Source organism: Eschrichtius robustus, chromosome 15 (assembly GCF_028021215.1).
Source record: "Eschrichtius robustus isolate mEscRob2 chromosome 15, mEscRob2.pri, whole genome shotgun sequence".
NCBI lineage: Eukaryota > Metazoa > Chordata > Mammalia > Artiodactyla > Eschrichtiidae > Eschrichtius > Eschrichtius robustus.
The window spans coordinates 59711870-59730081 of NC_090838.1; the positions used below are offsets into that span (position 1 = coordinate 59711870).

General features: G+C 36.6%; 2 protein-coding genes and 1 non-coding gene across 9 annotated transcripts in view; 1 reads left to right on the top strand and 2 right to left on the bottom strand.

The window, feature by feature from the left end:
* Nucleotides 1–3764: 3764 nt before the first annotated feature.
* NFU1 (NFU1 iron-sulfur cluster scaffold) overlaps nt 3765–18212 on the bottom strand; it is a 29507-nt gene continuing 15059 nt past the window's right edge. For all 7 annotated transcript variants that reach the window (XM_068564848.1, XM_068564847.1, XM_068564850.1 and 4 more), the window contains 4 exons: nt 17487–17601; nt 12907–12967; nt 6309–6483; nt 3765–3952 (listed from right to left, as the gene is read on the bottom strand). In XM_068564848.1, the coding sequence (XP_068420949.1) occupies nt 3908–3952; nt 6309–6483; nt 12907–12967; nt 17487–17601 (396 nt within the window). In that variant the 3' untranslated portion in view covers nt 3765–3907. The remainder of the gene's footprint in view (nt 3953–6308; nt 6484–12906; nt 12968–17486; nt 17602–18212) is intronic.
* LOC137778112 (intraflagellar transport protein 81 homolog) lies at nt 6553–9195 on the bottom strand. The gene is given in 3 exon segments (XM_068565117.1): nt 6553–6564; nt 7964–8514; nt 8517–9195. Coding segments are annotated over 3 exon segments (1203 nt in total). The 5' UTR covers nt 9157–9195.
* On the top strand, nt 15797–15902 carry LOC137778219 (U6 spliceosomal RNA). The gene has a single exon (XR_011076798.1). It is a non-coding gene; the product is annotated as a U6 spliceosomal RNA (small nuclear RNA).

Consider the following 18212-nt stretch of genomic DNA (forward strand, 5'->3'; position numbering starts at 1 on the left):
TATCTACTATTTCTATCTTCTAGGATGTGATCAGAGCCAAAATAGAGGTGGACCATTCAGGGAGCTGCCTAGAGCTGAAAGATGACTCCAAATGTAAGGAGACAAAAGAATACTGTTTTCTAGAGTTTCTTTCAAAAGTCGATTCTGCAGACTGCAAGCACCCTGTGGAATTATTATTGATAACTCTAATGTGGAGAAGCAGAGTATAAGGCTGGGGTTTCCCAAAGGGATGATGTAAATTCCCACTGGACTGGAGAGCAGCCAGCTTCATATTCCTGCATGAAAAAAATGTACACATATGCACACAAATGTGTACAAATGTACACATTTGGCCCATGATGGTCTGGAGCAAGTAAAAGATGGTCCACTAGGAAGCAGCACCTATGAAGACAAGGAATGCTTTTCCCTTCCCTGAGGTAGGAATACTCAGGAAAGGTGCGAGGGTCCAATTCCCTAAAGGCAATGTGCATAGGCTCTGCAGCCAGAATGTCAGGGTCCATGTTCCTGGCTTTTCCACTTAATTTCTATGGCAATGGAATATGTACTTCTCCTCTCTGTGCCTCATGGGGACAATAATAGTTACCCATCTCATAGGATTAAATGACTTCATAAATATAAGGTGCTGGGAACACTGTCACATAGTGAATGCTCAATGAAAGTCTATTTTTATATATTTTGCTCCTTATCATTCTGTATAGGGCTTGGTGGGGCTCACGGCAGGCACCTCAAAATATGCCTCAATGTCATATTATTTTGAATTAAAGTTACTTAAGAAATGGCTGATACAAGAGGGACTCTGACCCTCCTGTCTCCCTGAAAGTAGGAAATAAATCTTCCATGTGACAGGCGCCCTCCCTGTACTGGGAGGTAGGAAGACATCCTTATCACCAGATAGGGAATTCAGGCCAAAAGACTATCTAAACAAACCTTGTTATTTCCTTCCTGACTCACTACCCAAGTCCAAACTGTTTAAATTCCTTACTAATTAGCACCCAAACCTAAATTTCTTTGTTCTGTCAATTCCTCTCAAATTAATTTTGTCTAAGAATGTAAAAGCTAACTGCTTTGGCCACTTCTTAGGTCCCATTACTATGAGACCTCTGTGTGCAAGAATTAAAATTTGTTTCTTTTTCTCCTGTTAATCTATCTTGTGTCAATTTTATTGTTAGTCCAGTCACAAGAACTCAAAAGGGGTAGAGGGGGAAATTACCCACTCCTTGACAGGCTTCACCCTAATTTTGTTTAGTAAAAAACCCTCCAGGTGCTTTGGCCAATAATCTCAGTTTCAAATACATATTGAAATGTCCCATAGTTACAGTGTATTTTTGTTTTGTTTTTTTAATTTCTGTTAAGACAACCAGTTTTTTTGTTTTTTTCTTAGTTTATTTATTTTGCCTGCGCTGGGTCTTCGTTGCGGCGCGTGGGCTTCTCTAGTTGTGGCACGCGGGCTAGTTGTGTTATGTGGAATCTTATTTCCCCGACCAGGGGTCGAACCCAGGCCCCCTGCGTTGGGAGCGTGGAGTCTTAACTACTGGCCCACCAGGGAAGTCCCAACAAGTGTTTTCAAGAATATTTCGTGTAAAAACATTTTGCACATTTTGGGGGTTAATTTTTATTTTTGTTTTAGTGAAACACAACTAACAGTGAATGATTACTTTCTTTCTTCAGGGTTATGTGGGAGGAAATTAAATATAACTTAAACATTCAAAATGTAAAACTATTACGTGATTAAACTACACCTAAATTAATCTTTGATTGAAAAAGTGGCTCAATTAATTTAAAAATGTGAATTTGTTATCATTTTAAGATTGACATTTGGCACTGTCTGCCACAAATAAAAAAGCAGTAAAATTATTTACCAAGTTCTCCATGATTTACCAGGCTCTTTGTTAGAAGGCAATCAGCTTCAAATGACAGAATACCTGATGTAACAAGAAAAACTTTTATCTCACGTGATACTCTGAACACTGGTGGTTCCCAGGCTGGCTCAAAGGTCAATAGTGTCCTCAAAGATCCAGGCCCCCTTTTTTGTTTTCCTTCCTCTTTGCCATTCTTAGTGAACTGGTTTTCATGATCACAAGCTGACTGTCAGAGCCTTGGACATCAAGTCTTCATATTACAGTATACCAAGCAGGAAGGAAAGGAATGGATAGGAAAAGAGCCTTCTTTACATAAACTTTCTTCTCTATCAAGGAAGAAAACCTTTCCAGAGCTCACCAACAGACTTTCTCTTACAGCTCATAGGCAGAGTTGGGTCATATGTCCATACCCAGACTAATGACTGGCAAAGAAAAAAGGAGTTAAAATGTCCGAGTTAAACTAGTTATAATTTATCCCCTGGGACTGAGTGAGACCTCCCTTCCGTGGGCACACTGCAAGCAAATGATAATTGAGAGGGCCTCTCTCAGTAAGAAGCAGGGGTGTAAGCTGAGTAGGCAACCAAGAGTGTCTGCAGCATTCTCCTCACTACCCAATGCCTACCTCTGCACCATTTCCAGCTAAGCCCTTCCACCTTCCACTCAAGTCCTACTCAGCTTCTTGCAGTTCCCAAATACATTCCACAGCTTCCAGATTCTGATTACACCGTTCTGTATGCCTAGAATGTTCTTCTCCACCTTTCCTCCTTGTTCTTCATGGTTGCTCCCTTTCGTAGAAAATCTTTCCAATAACTTGGCCTCTCTGTTCCATGATTTCCTCTTCCAGTAACTAAATCCCCCACTCACCTCAGCCACTTATTTCGTGGCCAGACCCAAAACTTGTCATTAACTGCATCTCCTCCACAATCTCAATTTCTTGTAGCTTCAGCAGATTAATGTGCCTACCTTACATAGTAATTCCCATAGTCTAACCTGAATTCATCTATAATGGCTCAGGAAACAAATTCTCCAACCGCAATGCCTGGTTCTGTGAACCAAAAGAACAAAAATTAAAACTTCTCTTTCCAGCATTCACAACTGCCAGAGTTCTTTCTGTTTCCATCCCTATTTTAATCTCAGTACTTTGGGGGAACAGAATTCCAAAGATGCAAGGTACCTATCTTTCCTTTCCTGATACTGTCTGTGAACTGTTGAATCTGAATTCCTATAGAAAAACAAGAGAGAAAGATAATTTGCTACTTGGGCTATCTGAAAAAGCAGTACACATATGGTAGAAAGATAACCGTCCAAATTTTTGGCATGGTACAGATTATAGATCTCTGAGTCAGGAGAAGCCAGTAGAAGGACCAAGCAGTTTCACATCTTTTTTTCAGACAGATTTTGTATCATAAGGTAAAGCCTGAGCATACTAAGGCAGCTTTTCTCAATTCAGCCTGCTCTGTCTTGTAATCAATGGAAATTTTGTCTACATTCTAGAACTTGGTTCTTCATCAGTTTTCAGCATTATGATTTTTCTTTTTTTTTTTTTTTTTTTGGTCTTTCAGTGGGAAGTTATGTGATACTACATTGGGGGCTACTAGGCAGATACCATTTTAAAACTAAAATTGTTTAGTGTTTTTTTTTAACAAGGTAAAAATTCAGTAACCATAGTTTCAAACATCTCATAAAAAGCTTAGCCATTTTAGAATATCTTAAAAAAATTCTCCCTATTTACTTCTGTATTAAAAAAGTAAATAAATTAGATTGGGGGGATGTATTTTAAACTGCTTCACACATTATGCAAAGAAGGAACCATGAGAAATGAAGAACAAAAATAAAAATATCCCTGGATAAAATCCCTGTGCAGAAGATGATTCAGGATGTTATAAATAACTCATACGAGGTAAAGCAAACATGCAATATTTATATATCATTCTCTGAAGAAAGGGTATATTTTATTAATCCTCAAGTTCCTTAGCAGATTAATAATAAAAGCTTAGTATATGTATCAACAAGTCCAACTGCTGGGCCCAAAGAAAACTCAAATTAATTTAAGGTGAGTTTGCTTCTTTTTCATCTGATTCATCATCCATAACCTAAAACAAAAAAACATAGAGAACTTAAGAATTAAGGATTAGAAATTGCTATTTTCCTGATTTTAATATTACTTGCTTACCTGAAATACTCTAATCTATAACAATGCGTGCCAATCCAATAAGAATAAATCTACCAACAGCCCCCAAAGCACAAGGTTTGCATCATAACCTGATATTCTAACAACATAAAAGCAAACTGAATATTAGCAAGTTAAATAAAACATTGGTCTCGTTTCCTTGTCCCAAAGGAGGCTTCCAATAGCAGAGTCTCAGCTGGACAGAGAAGACTATAATGATAACTGGTATTTCCTAGCTGTATGACTAATATATATAACTGATGTTTTTGCTTTTTTTTCCAAAAGCATCTCATTTCCTTAAATACATTCTAGGGAGCTATACCAAATTGTTATTGTAAAAATACATATTAGAAAAATGAATCCCTAAAAAAGGTAAAGAAACAAAATATACTAGCAACTAATTATTTTGGTCTTACTGACATAAAAGTTCATTTTAAACCTTAGAAGAATGTGAAGATTCTCATTTCAAGTAAGTTAAGAAAGATACTAATGAATACTTGAAGAAAAAAAAGAAAGGATTAGTATCTTTTCATGAGTTAATATTTTACTCAGATACTAAAAACCAACCCCTTTGGAAAGGAAAAGAGTTATATAAACCTAAGACTATTTTTTCTCTTCACCATACCTACTATAATTAAATGCCAATTCAGGTTTATAATCCAACTGCCAATTCATCACCCCACCCTGGACAAGTGAATAAAAACCTTCCTTTGTCAATCGACCAAAGTGTTAACTACTGTAATTTTTTAAAAAGGCATGTAGAGGGGCTTCCCTGGTGGTGCAGTGGTTAAAAATCCGCCTGCCAATGCAGGGGACATGGGTTCAAGCCCTGGTCCGGGAAGATCCCACATGCCGTGGAGCAACTAAGCCCGTGCGCCACAACTACTGAGGCTGCACTCCAGAGCCCATGCTCTGCAACAAAAGAAGCCACCGCAACGAGAAGCCCATGCACCACAACGAAGAGTAGCCCCGCTCACCACAACTAGAGAAAGCCTGTGAGCAGCAACGAAGACCCAACGCAGCCAAAAAACAATAAGTAAAATAAATAAATTTATATAAAAAAAGGCATATAGAGGAAAATGGAACAAAAATTAATTTTAAAAAAATCCAGATGAATCTGGTTCTGATCTGAAACAATCAACGGAAAAACAATTCCCTCATAGTTTCTTCTGGGCTGAGTAAAAAATGGATATTTACTTCCAAGGAATTGATATTTTTATATCCAATCTCAGCAGCACCCAATCCAAAAAATTTTGTCAATCAACTTCTATTTTAGGCAAAAATGTTCCTAAATTTTTAATGTTTCTAAACATTTATTTAATACAAACGATGTAAACAACACACAAGGCTAAGTGTTGAAGAACACAAAGACCTAGATACGATTACAAACCTCTCAAGGAAATTACCCCTGAACAGAAAGCTGAAACAGATACACAGAAGCTTTGCACAGAAGTACAGCTTAATTCCAAGTGAAGGACTGATAAGAACTTCAAAGAGGAGACAGCATGTATTGTACCAAAAGGACAGTTTTAAATACTACCCAGAGATGAGTGAGTCTCACAGGAGCTGAGAGGAGATGATGCCCTCTCCTTAAAGTCACAGAATTACCTGAAGAGTTTTTTCAAATTTCTAATTTCCATACGCTCTTTCCTTGCTTGATAATCTCTCTCCATAAGGCCATGCCTCTTGTTTCAGAATTACTGCAGTGAAGGTCACTATCACTGCTGAGAAAGTACTGTACTATATTCCTTAGATATCTTGGGGCAGAAAAAATGTTGACATCAGGCTATAGATAAAGCTCTATTACTCTACTCAGTAGTCTGTTTCACTGTACAACAAAGTATGATTTCTTGATGAGCTTCTTGCCTGCACATTTAAGAACAAGAAGTGTTTAAATAGGAAGTAGTGGAGCTGTTCCACTAAGGACTTCTAAACCTCATCTATAAAATTTCATCATGTTTTGAATCCCCTTTTCATAACTTTTCTAGAGCAGCAGTATGCCCTCTGAGTCTGTTTCCCATGTACAAAATGGAAATGACTTACTTAATATTATTACACTGCGTTGTTAGAAGATAAATGAGGTAACACTTGTAAAAACGCTGGGCACATAGTAGGTAATTCATAATACTAAAGTTAATTCTTAAATAAGGAGCCTGCAAGTCTGATAACAATGGTAACACGACGATATAGCCCTGGAAGAAAATGTCAGGTCATGAATTTTTCTTTCCAAAAAATTCATTTTAATATTAAACCTAAACTGTCATACAATATTGGCATACCTGTTCTACACCTTCTACTTCTGGAATATAAAACTGCAGCATGTTCTGAATTCCATTTTTCAGAGTAATGATTGAACTGGGGCAGCTGGTACAAGAACCTTGGAGTTTCAGCTGTACAATGCCATCTTCAAAGCCTTTATAGATTACATCTCCTCCATCTTCCTGCACAGTTGGCCTGTAGCCATAGAATATTTGTGATATATTTAAAATAATAGAAGTTTTTGTCAAAAAAATTTAATACAACTCAGAGCTTAGACTTTATATTAATAAATGCACAAAGTTAGAGCTACTTTTATAATCAAGAACAGTAACTGCAGCTAGTCTCATTTGTAATTTTTTTTAACTTACAGATAAAATGCCAAAATTCATTCATACAAATACTTTATCTGCTTATTACATTTTAATCTTGCTTATTAATAATCTTTCTAAGCATTTAAGATTTCAAATTTCCTAAAAATTATACTGATTACCTAAGATATACTCATTCACTTCTTTTAAGTGAACAGAGTGAGACGGACATGTGCTGGCTTTTTTTTTTTCTAGTTAAACTTTTCATTGAAATATAAATACAGAAAAATGCATAAATCATGTATGATCAGTTCAGTGAATTTTCACAAAGTGAACATACATTTGTTCTAGACCAAGAAACAGAACACTACAACCCCAAAAGTTCCCCCGTTCTTCCTCCTAATCACTCCTCCCAACCAATGGTAACCATTATCCTCCCTGCTATCACCACTGATTAATTCTGCCTATTTTTTAACTTTATAATTTATAAATTCCATTTAGAAAACACAAAGTATTAACTCTTTTTTAATCGGGCTTCTTTTGCTCTGTGTGAGATTAATCTACATTGTGGCATATAGTAATAGTTCATTCACTCTCACTGCTGCACAGTATTTCATTAAGTGAATATACCAGAATTTATCCATTCTATTGTTGATGGACATTTGGGTTAACAGCAGCTTTTGGCTTTTACAAATAGTGCAGCTGTGGAGATTCTTGCAAATGTCCTTTGGTATACATATATATTACAGCTGGGAATGTACCTGAGAGTAGAACTGCTCATCAAGAATAGGCATATGTTCAGATTTAGTAGATACTGCCAAATAGTTTCCCAAAGTTATGTAAACTTATATTCCCACCAGCAGTACATGAGAATTCCTGTTGCTCCACACATGCTTACCACCAATTGATGCTGTCAATCTTAATAATTTTAACCATTCCAGTGGATCTGCAGTGGTATTTCATTGTAGTTTTAATTTGAATATTCATAATGACTAATGAGGATGAGCACTTTTTCATGTTTAGTGGTCATTTGGTTATTGTCTTTTTTTTGGGGGGGCGGTTTGGTTTTTTTAAAATAAATTTATTTTATTTATTTATTTTTGGCTGCGCTGGGTCTTCGTTGCTGTATGCGGGCTTTCTCTACTTGTGGCGAGCGGGGGCTACTCTTCGTTGTGGTGCACGGACTTCTCATTGCGGTGGCGTCTCTTGTTGTGGAGCACGGGCTCTAGGCGTGTGGGCTTCAGTAGTTGTGGCACGTGGGCTCAGTAGTTGTGGCTCACGGGCTCTAGAGCGCAGGCTCAGTAGTTGTGGCGCACGGGCTTAGGTGCTCCACAGCATGTGGGATCTTCCTGGACCAGGGCTCGAACCCGTGTCCCTTCATCTCCCTTCAAAACTTCGGTGCCATCAAATTCACGGGTCTGATTTGTCTTCACTGACACCTCTCTCTCTAGGTTGGCTAACTTCTCCTTTGCCTCCTGAAGTTCCTCAGCTTTGGCTTCTTTTTTACGAGAAATGATGGATGCCTGTTGCCTATATAGTGACAGTTTGCCTTCAATTGGCTCATTTCTCATCATTTTCTTTTCAATCAGCTGACTGATCTGTGTGTTCATTTCATTTATTTTAGATTCAAGTTCAAGAAGATCAGAATGACCCATAGCAGGCTCTGAAACCACTTTCTGTAAAAAATGCAATTCTTTTTTCTTGTTCTCTAATTCTTTAGGAAATTTTTCAGTTACCATATATGAATTAAACTTTATCTCCTCCTCTAGCCTCTTCATTAAACTTTCAGGCTTCGCATCTGCTGTTGCATGGCGCATACTTTTCAACTGGTTTTGTATTCTTTGCAGTCTCTGCACTGCATGAAATAGCTGATTCTTTTGTCCCTGTTTCTGTTGTGCAAGAAATTCTTCTCTTTCTCAACTCGAAGTTGCCTTGCTATTTTAAGCATCCGTTGATGATTCTGAACTGTCTCCACCCTTTTCTTCAAACGTTCAACTCTCTTAATGAGCTGATCCTTTTCTTCCTCCATTGCACTGACATCCCTTCTTATTTCTGCTGTAGAAAATCCAGATGTCTTGAGCTGCTCACATTCTTTATGCAAAGTTTTAAAGGCTTCCATCAAATCTTCATACTGTTTATTGGTATCAGCCACGGTTTCATCCTGAAGAAACTCACTTGGTACTTCAAGTTTTATTAAAAAACGAGCTAAATATGCTCTTTTCTTCAGTTCATTAGTCCTCTGAAGAAGCCAGTGGAGCACTGGGTAAATTACAGGTTTACTTCCAATCACCAGACCCTGACGAAAGTTACTCATGTCCGTGGCATTTCCTGGAGGTTTGTATTTAAGGATACCAAGAAGGTTCAACATCCTTTTGGCTGTCTGCTCTGGCATCTCCTCTCTGATGTCAACAACTTGCTTTGGGTCAATCTCAGCCAGAACATCACTGAGAACTTGTAATAGTTGCATTGGCTCCAGGGAATCAAATGTGATTAATTTACAGTTCTTCCTAAAAGGCTCCTTATTGAGATTGTCCACGATGAATTTGATTTGATCACTCATAATTAGGTCTTATAATTTAAACTCAAATTCTCCTCACGAAACCACTTCCCTCCCCAGGAGGCATCTGGGCTCTAGTCGGTTATTGTCTTTTGTGAATTACTACTCCAGTGTTTTTGTGAAGAGACTGTTCCAGTCTCTATTTGTTTGTCTTTTTCTTAACAGCTTGTAAGAGATTTTAAATATATTCTGCCATATATATAAATATCTTCTAATCTGTGCTTTGCTTCTTCACTGTAAATGATGCCTTTTGATGAAGAAGTCACAATTTTATTATAGTCCAATTTATATGTCTTTCCCTTAGTTTGTCTTGTCAAAAAAAATTTTTGCCTACCCAAAGGTCATGCAGATGTTCTATTTTAAATTTCCCTTGTGATTTCTTTGTTGACCATGGGTCTTTTTGAAGACCATTGTTTAGTTTCCAAATACATAGAGATTCTGTAGATACCTTTTTGGAAATTGAAATCTAGCTTATCTCACTGTAGAAAACAATATTCTCAATGATTTCAATCCTTAAAATTTGTTCAGCGTTGCTTTATGATTCAGAATACAGCCTATTTTAGTAAATCTTCCATGTACACTTGAAGAAAATAAATATTTTGTTCTTGTTGGGTGCAATGTCCTATGTGTGTCAATTTAGTCAACTTTGTTAATCATGTGTATAACTCTCATATCAACTCATCATTTTATATGTTTGCTGTATTTGTTATTGAGAGGGATGTGTTGGTCTCCCATTGTAATTGTAGATTATCTAATTCTCCTTTTAGTTCTCTCAAATAGTCTTCATTTATTTTGAAGCTGTTATTAGATGTATACGAGTTTAAAATTGGTATGTATTCCTCATAGAAATTACCCTTTTATTATTATGAAAGATTTCTCTTTATTGCTAGTAATGTCTTTAGCTATAAAGTATATTTTGTCTGATATCTGTAATAACTACATCAGCTTTCTCTTATTCATTTTTTGCATGCTATATATTTCTCCATCTTTTTACTTTCAACTTCACTGTGTCCTTATATTTAAGGTGTATACCTCTTATAAGCAGCATATAGGTTTTTTTTAATAGCCAATCTGACAATCTTATTTTGTTAATCAACCTACCTACATTAAAATATAACTACTAATATGTTTGGGTTTATAGTACCATCTTATTATTTATCATTTTGCATTACTTTGGATTAAACAAGTATTGTTTTTTTATATTTATTTATTTATTTATTTATTTGGGTGCGCTGGGTCTTAGTTGTGGCAGGCAGGCTCCTTAGTTGCAGCTCGCGGGCTCCTTAGTTGCGGCTTGCTGGCTCCTTGGCTGCTGCTGGCAGCCTCCTTAGTTGTGGCAGGCGGGCTTCTTAGATGCGGCTCGCCAGCTCCTTATTTGCAGCTTGCTGGCTCCTTACTTGTGGCACGTGAACTTTTAGTTGCGGCATGAGAACTCTTAGTTGCGGCACGCATGTGGGATCTAGTTCCCTGACCAGGGATCAAACCCAGGCCTCCTGCTTTGGAAGGGTGGAGTCTTAACCACTGTGCCACCAGGGAAGTCCCCGTATTGTTTTTTATTATTCCATTTTCCCCCTCTATTGGCTTGGTTATACACAGTCTTTTACTATCGATTTAGTGTTTATTACACAAGATGCCTATTTGATTTCTTAGACTCTAATATAAATTAGTACTTTTATCAATTCCCAGATAATGCCAAGAATGAAGAACACTTACTCTTTTTTTTAATTATTTTTTTAAAAGATTTTTTGATGTGGACCATTTTTAAAGTCTTTATTGAATTTGTTACATTATTGCTTCTGTTTTATGTTTTGGATTTTTGGCCCCGAGGCATGTGGGATCTTAGCTTACTGACCAGGGATCGAACCCACACCCCCTGCATTGGAAGGCGAAGTCTTAACCACTGGACCGCCAGGGAAGTCCCAAAGAACACTTATACTTATCACCACCTTTTATACCTTTGTCATGCATTTTTTTTTTTTTAGTAGGTTAACCCTTCTTTTAAAAAATTTATTTCGGCTGCGCGAGGTCTTAGTTGCGGCACGCAGGATCTTCGTTGTGGCATGTGGACTCCTTAGTTGTGGCATGCATGCGGGACCTAGTTCCCTGACCAGGGATTGAACCTCAGGCCCCCTGCATTGGGAGCTTGGAGTCCTACCCACTGGACCACCAGGGAAGTCCCCCTTGTCATGCATTTTAATTCTAGATATATTAAAAATCCTACAGGACATTGTGAGACCTTTTTTGCCATATATTCTACGTCTCTCATACTTTTTTGCTGTATTTTCCATTCTCTTTTCTGTGCTTCAGCTGGATATTTTCTATTGACTTATATTCCAGTACACTAATCTTCTCTCCAACAGTATCCAATGTGAGGTTCAACTAACCTAATGAGTTCTTAAGTTTAGCTATTATATATTTTAGTTCCAGAATTACTTTTTTTTTTATAGATTCCAGTTTTCTGATGAAATTCTTCATCTCACTTTCTATTTTCTCAAACATTTTATTCACAGTTATTTTAAAGATCATGTCTGATAACTCTCACATCTAGGTTATCTATGGATTTGTTTTATTTTCTCTTGGTCCAGTTTCCAAATTCCATGCCTAGTAATTTTTGGACAATGAATGATGAACAATGTATATGAAAAACTGAAGTGACTCAGGATTATATTACATCAGAAAGGATTCACCCTATCTTTTGGCAGTAGCTCAACCCGCTGTGGAATTAAGTTCACTCAATACTGGACTACAGTTTCGTAAGGCTTGGTCTACCTTTGGTTTGTCCACTTTCAAGGGTACAGTCCTCTAGAGAGCCCGACTGAGAGCCTGGGTGTTCCTTGAGGCCCCACACTCCTTGACAGATCCTAAACTCCAATTTTTGTCACCACCCCCAGCACCATAAAACTGCCAAAACTCTGCTCAGCTTTTCAACTGCTTTTTGTTTGACTTCTTAGTCTCTTCCCCTCCATAGCTAAGAACAAGTAAGGGCCATGTGGGGAGAACTTCTGAGTATTAAGGCTTATTTTTTTCTTTTCTCTGGGATCTTGCCCTTTAAAGTCAAAGCTTCATTGGTAACCCAGAATTTTAATTTTTGTCTTCCCATCTCTACAAATTTGCTGAAAGCAACATAGTTTCTCTGATTCTTAGTGACTGCCCTTTGACCAGCTTCTCATATTCAAACCTCAAAACAAGAATCAGCAAATGCCCCAAGGGAAATTTCAATGTGCTTCCCCTCTCTACAGGACCTTATTTGCTTTGGCAGCTATCTAATACTGTCCAACAAAAAAAAAAATTTTTTTTTTGTATTTTATCTAGCTTTATTGGGAATTGTCAGCAGGACCACTGGTCTGCTACAAGCAAAAGTGGAAGCCTATGGTTCTCTACTCATTTAAATTTATTCTTTTGGGGCAGCAGCCTGAAAAGAGGTGCTCCTCTCCTCACAATTCTCCCAAATACTGTTAAGCCATTTTTTTCTTTCTAAGAAATTTGGTATTATAACAATATCAAACCCAAATGGTGACTATGAAAGATAAATCATTATGTTTAGACGGAGTGTTATAAATTTTGAGTGAATATAGAGAATGTACAGGCTTCAAATTCAATTGTCATGGTTACCTATTTTGGTTTACATTAACTTATACTTATTTTGTTAACTCTACTACAACCTCAGAGACAAACCAAAAGTATACTGCTACAATGAAAATTGGCTCTGTAGTACTGATATATCTGATCTCAGGTAGAAAGATGAGCACATACCGTATTCTAGTATCTAACAATTCCTTAATCATTGCCACAACTTCATCATCATCTTCAGATCCTAGAAACAATTATGAATAAAACATATCAACAGTAGAAATTTTATATCCATGCAAGTACAAACATTAAAACAGAGTGATTTTAACTTAGGGGAAATGTAAAGGTCATTCATTTGATTATCTAAAGAAAAATTAAGGAACACTGATCAACATTTGGTGATAAATGTGAATACTGAAATAATTTGATCTACTAATTATGTTAGGGTTTGAATTTTTTGGCCAATATATTTGTAAACTTTCATCCTTCTCAAGGATTGAAAAGTAGCAGAGAAAAGATATTGTCTGAATTTTGATGAAAACTTTGAGAGAAAACAGCACACCTGCTTTGTAAGTTAAGTTACATTTTCAATTTCTCAATTTAGTGGTTTTCAAAATGACAATCATACTAAATACAGATGTAAGCCTTATGGAAATTCTAAAATGTTTTACAAATCTGAGCAAAAACTTGTTTTTTTCATTTTGTTTCATTTTTGTTTTTCTTTTACTTTGAAAGGTCATATACTGATCTTCACATATGCCTATTTTTATGGGTTTTACATTTTTTTGAAAAATTTCTTTACCATTGGGAAAATTAAAATGCAGCTAATTCAAATTACACTGTGACACACACTAGAGTTCTGGCAACAATATAAATATCAACATATTAACATTAAATTATATCAACTTTGCATTTTTTAATAAAATAAATATAATAAAGTTAAAATTCTCTTACATCAGCAAACCTAAGTTCCATTCCACACCATCACTTCCACAGGCAACCACTATCATGACTTTAGTGTATATCCTTCTAGTACATGTTTACAAGTCTATACTTATACACACTATACACACTGTTCTATACCTTGTTTTTTTCTATTTAATATACCTAAAAGGTTTTTCCGTATCAGCATATAAAGATATGCCTCAATTTAAAAAGAAGGTGCATAGTAATTTTTGTATGGCTTTGTCTTCATTTGGCTAGTCTTCATATTATTTCAGTTGTTTCTAGTTTGCTATTTCTAACAATCCTGCAGCATACATGCTTACGTAAAGTATACATTGGTGTACTTTTGCATATGTATCTATGAGATAAATTCCTAGTTCTGGGCTTCCCTGGTGGCGCAGTGGTTGAGAATCTGCATGCCAGTGCAGGGGACACAGGTTCGAGCCCTGGTCTGGGAAGATCCCACATGCCGCGGAGCAACTAGGCCCGTGAGCCACAACTACTGAGCCTGCGCGTCTGGAGCTTGTGCTCCGCAACAAGAGAGGCCGCCACAGTGAGAGGCCTGCGCACCGTGATGAAGAGTGGCCCCCGCTCGCCGCAACTAGAGAAAGCCCTTGCACAGAAACGAAGACCCAACACAGCCAAAAATAAATAAATAAATAAATGGATAAAAAAATTAAGAAGAATGCAGCCTACTAAAAAAAAAAAAAAAAAAAAAAATTCCTAGTTCTGCTGGACTTCCCTGGTGGCGCAAAGAATCTGCCTGCCGATGCAGGGGACATGGGTTCAAGCCCTGGTCTGGTAAGATCCCACATGCCATGGAGCAACTAAGCCTGTGGGCCACAACTACTAAGCCCACATGCCACAACTACTGAAGCCCGCACACCTAGAGCCCATGCTCCGCAACAAGAGAAGCCACCGCAGTGAGAAGCCCACACACCACCACGAAGTGTAGCCCCCGCTCACTGCAACAAAGACCCAACGCAGCCAAAAATAAAATGTAAATAAATAAATAAATTTATAAAAAAAAAGAAAGAATTCTTTATAAAAAAAAAATTCCTAGTGCTGGGTCAATAGGCTCGTGTATTTTTAAGTTTTGGTAGACGTCAAATGGCTCTCAAAACATTATATCAATTTTACATACATGTCCATCAAGAACACATATAATTTCAAATTTGTATTATTATTTAAAATTTGCATAAATGGCATATATGTAAGAATATGTAAATAAACTCTTCAGTTTTCCTTTATCACTTAATATTTTTTATATCCTTCAACACTGATATGTCCTAATCAAGTTCACTCCTTTTAACTGCTAACATATTTTTAAAATATGTCAATGAACATGCTTCCACATGTTGTCTTGTGTACATTTATCAGACTCATTTAGAATATATATTATCTAGAAGTGAAACTGATTCATTTAAAGGTGATTATACAGGGCTTCCCTGGTGGCGCAGTGGTTGAGAATCTGCCTGCCAATGCAGGGCACGCGGGTTCGAGCCCTGGTCTGGGAAGATCCCACATGCCACGGAGCGGCTGGGCCCGTGAGCCACAATTACTGAGCCTGCGCGTCTGGAGCCTGTGCTCCGCAACAAGAGAGGCCGCGATAGTGAGAGGCCCACGCACCGCGATGAAGAGTGGCCCCCGCTTGCCACAACTGGAGAAAGCCCTCGCACAGAAACGAAGACCCAACACAGCCATAAATAAATAAACAAACAAACAAACAAAAAGTAAAAAAACATATGTTGCTAGGCTCTACCTACCCCCAGAGTTGCTGATTCAGTAGGAATCAATAAAAAAAAAAAAAAAAAAAAAAAAAGAAAAATACTTTAAAAAAATAAATAAATAAAAAATAAAGGTGATTATACAAATGTTTGTGTGTGTGTAGATATACGTATACATATACATACACACACAGACACACAAAACAGTATCTGTACGATATTGGAGAAAGGAAAAATTTCATCAACAACAAATATAATAATCACAGCTAGTATTTGAGATCCATGTGAAGTTACTCTTCCAAGTGCTTTACATAAAATAACTTATTAAAACAATGTATACAAAACGGAAACCACAAAGGATAAGATGAAAATATGCAACTCCATTAAAAAGAAAAACTTCTGTGCTTGCTTCAGCAGCACAAATACTAAAACTGAAATGATACAGAGAAGATTAGCATGGTCCCTTCGCAAAGAGATACACAAATTTGTGAAACATTCCATATTTTAAAATAAGAAAAAATTTCTTTCTTTTTTTCTTACATGGGACTTTTGTTTGTTTTGTTTGTTTTTACTTTTGGCTGTGTTGGGTCTTCGTTGCTGTGCGCGGGCTTTCTCTAGTTGCGGCGAGCAGGGGCTACTCTTCGTTGCAGTGCGCGGGCTTCTCATTGTGGTGGCTTCTCTTGCTGTGGAGCACAGGCTCTAGGCACATGGGCTTCTTTCAGTAGTTGTTGCACGCGGGCTCTAGAGTGGAGGCTCAGTACTTGTGGCGCACAGGCTTAGTTGCTCCATGGCATGTGGGATCTTCCCAGGCCAGGGATCAAACCCGTGTCCCCTGCAGTGGCAGGCGGATTCTTAACCACTGCACCACCAGGGAAGCCCAAGAAAAAATTTCTGAATGACAAAAGACAACCTAAATATAGTGAAAATATAAGGCATGGTTAGGGAGAAGTTATTTGCTATGAATATACTTAATTTATATATAGTATATTCAGGATTTATACTCAGAATATTTTTTTTAAACTTGCTAAAGCCAGTACAAAAAAGACACATAATTCAATTTTTTAAAAAATCAGCAAAGATTATGAACAGGAAATTTACTGAAAAGGAAAATATTGGCCAGTCATATGAATATTGGCCCTATGTTTATATGAAAACCTTCAGGCTCAATATTAATCAAGGAAATGCAATTAAAACAAGACACCATTTTACCCCTAACATATTGGTTAAAAGAAAAAAGTAAACACAAAGTGATGATGAAGATATAAGAAAGTTGAAATTCTTATACACTGCTAATTTACATGTAAATTAGAAGAATTTACGATACAGCAATTCTGCTTTTAGGAATATACTCTGAAAGTACTCTAAAGCAGGTTTCCACAAATGCACAAAGAGACTTGTACAAGAACACCCAATGCAGCAATGTTTGTAACAGAAATTAGCACAAACAATTCACTTGAATATAAGTAAAGGAAAAAATTAATTAACTGTAATTTATTCATATAATGGAATACTATCCAGCACTTAAAATAAATAAACTGATGTATTTCAAAATATGTGAAAAAAGGAAAGTTGCATATAACACAAGTTATTTAAAGTTTAAGAACAAAAACCAATACTATAAATTCCCTGCAGAGACTTACATGTGTAGTAAAAGTCTACAAACAAACTAAATTTACATACATTTCTGGAATTAGAAAGGGAAAAGGGATGGGAGTTCTGGGTCTTTGGCTATGTCTTTAATATTTTATTTAGAAATGAGTCTAAAGCAATTAAGGCAGAGAGTTAACCTTTGTTAAATCTGAGAAGAGGGCAAATTGGTGAGCATTATAATATTATTTTCTATATGCTTGAAAATTTTTATAATTGAAAATTTTAGTTTTGTATAATATATTCAATTCATACACAAGTTTTATAAAATGATGGATGAAACTAGTACACATGAAATTTTGTCCCCTCTGGAATTGGTTCCAGAGCTAAATATAGTATAATGATAAAAACCTGTAGTCCCATGACTTCTGAAATCAAGACAAATGTGAAGAAAATAGAACAGTTTAAAAAAAAAAGATAAATATTAATTACCCAACACATTACCTGCTTCTCCTGAAGGTGTTTCCTCAGTAACTAAAGGTAAGCCAGATGCAAAGAAATCCATAATTGTAGCATAGATATCTGGTTTCAGTAAATTCCAGTCTAACTCTTCATTTTCCTGTAAATATTTGAAGGAAAACGTTACATTTTCAACCAAGGGCAAAGACAAATACAAAACAATACCTTTAAGAATCTTTCCCTATATATATTCTATAGCACTCATTTCTGGAAAATATATGTCAGTTACTGTTCCTAAAGGAGCTGGCTTATAATGACTTTTAGAAGATACAATCTTAGAACATCCCCCAATTCATTCATTCATCAAATAAGTGTTCTGTATGTACATGCCCTGTAGAGGGGATACCAAAATGACTAAAAGATATTTTTTCATGAGATGAAGAGAGTTAAAATACTGAATGGATTCTGTGTTTAAAGAGGGTAATAAAGGGACTTCCCATTCTTTTAATAAAATAGGATATAACTGCTTGATGAACTATACAGGATATCCCACGACTATTCAAAAAAATTCAACTTACGTATATTACTTAATAGTATTGAAGAAACCCAATGACATAACTGTTGAACCGTAAGTATAACGTGTCTTATCTACGGCTACTGTACTAGAGGACTTGTGGACCATCAACTAGACTCGTATCCGTAAGAAAGAATCCGTAATTATTTCACTTCTATATCTGGCCAACTAGTTGATTCCATAAAAAAGAAAAAAGA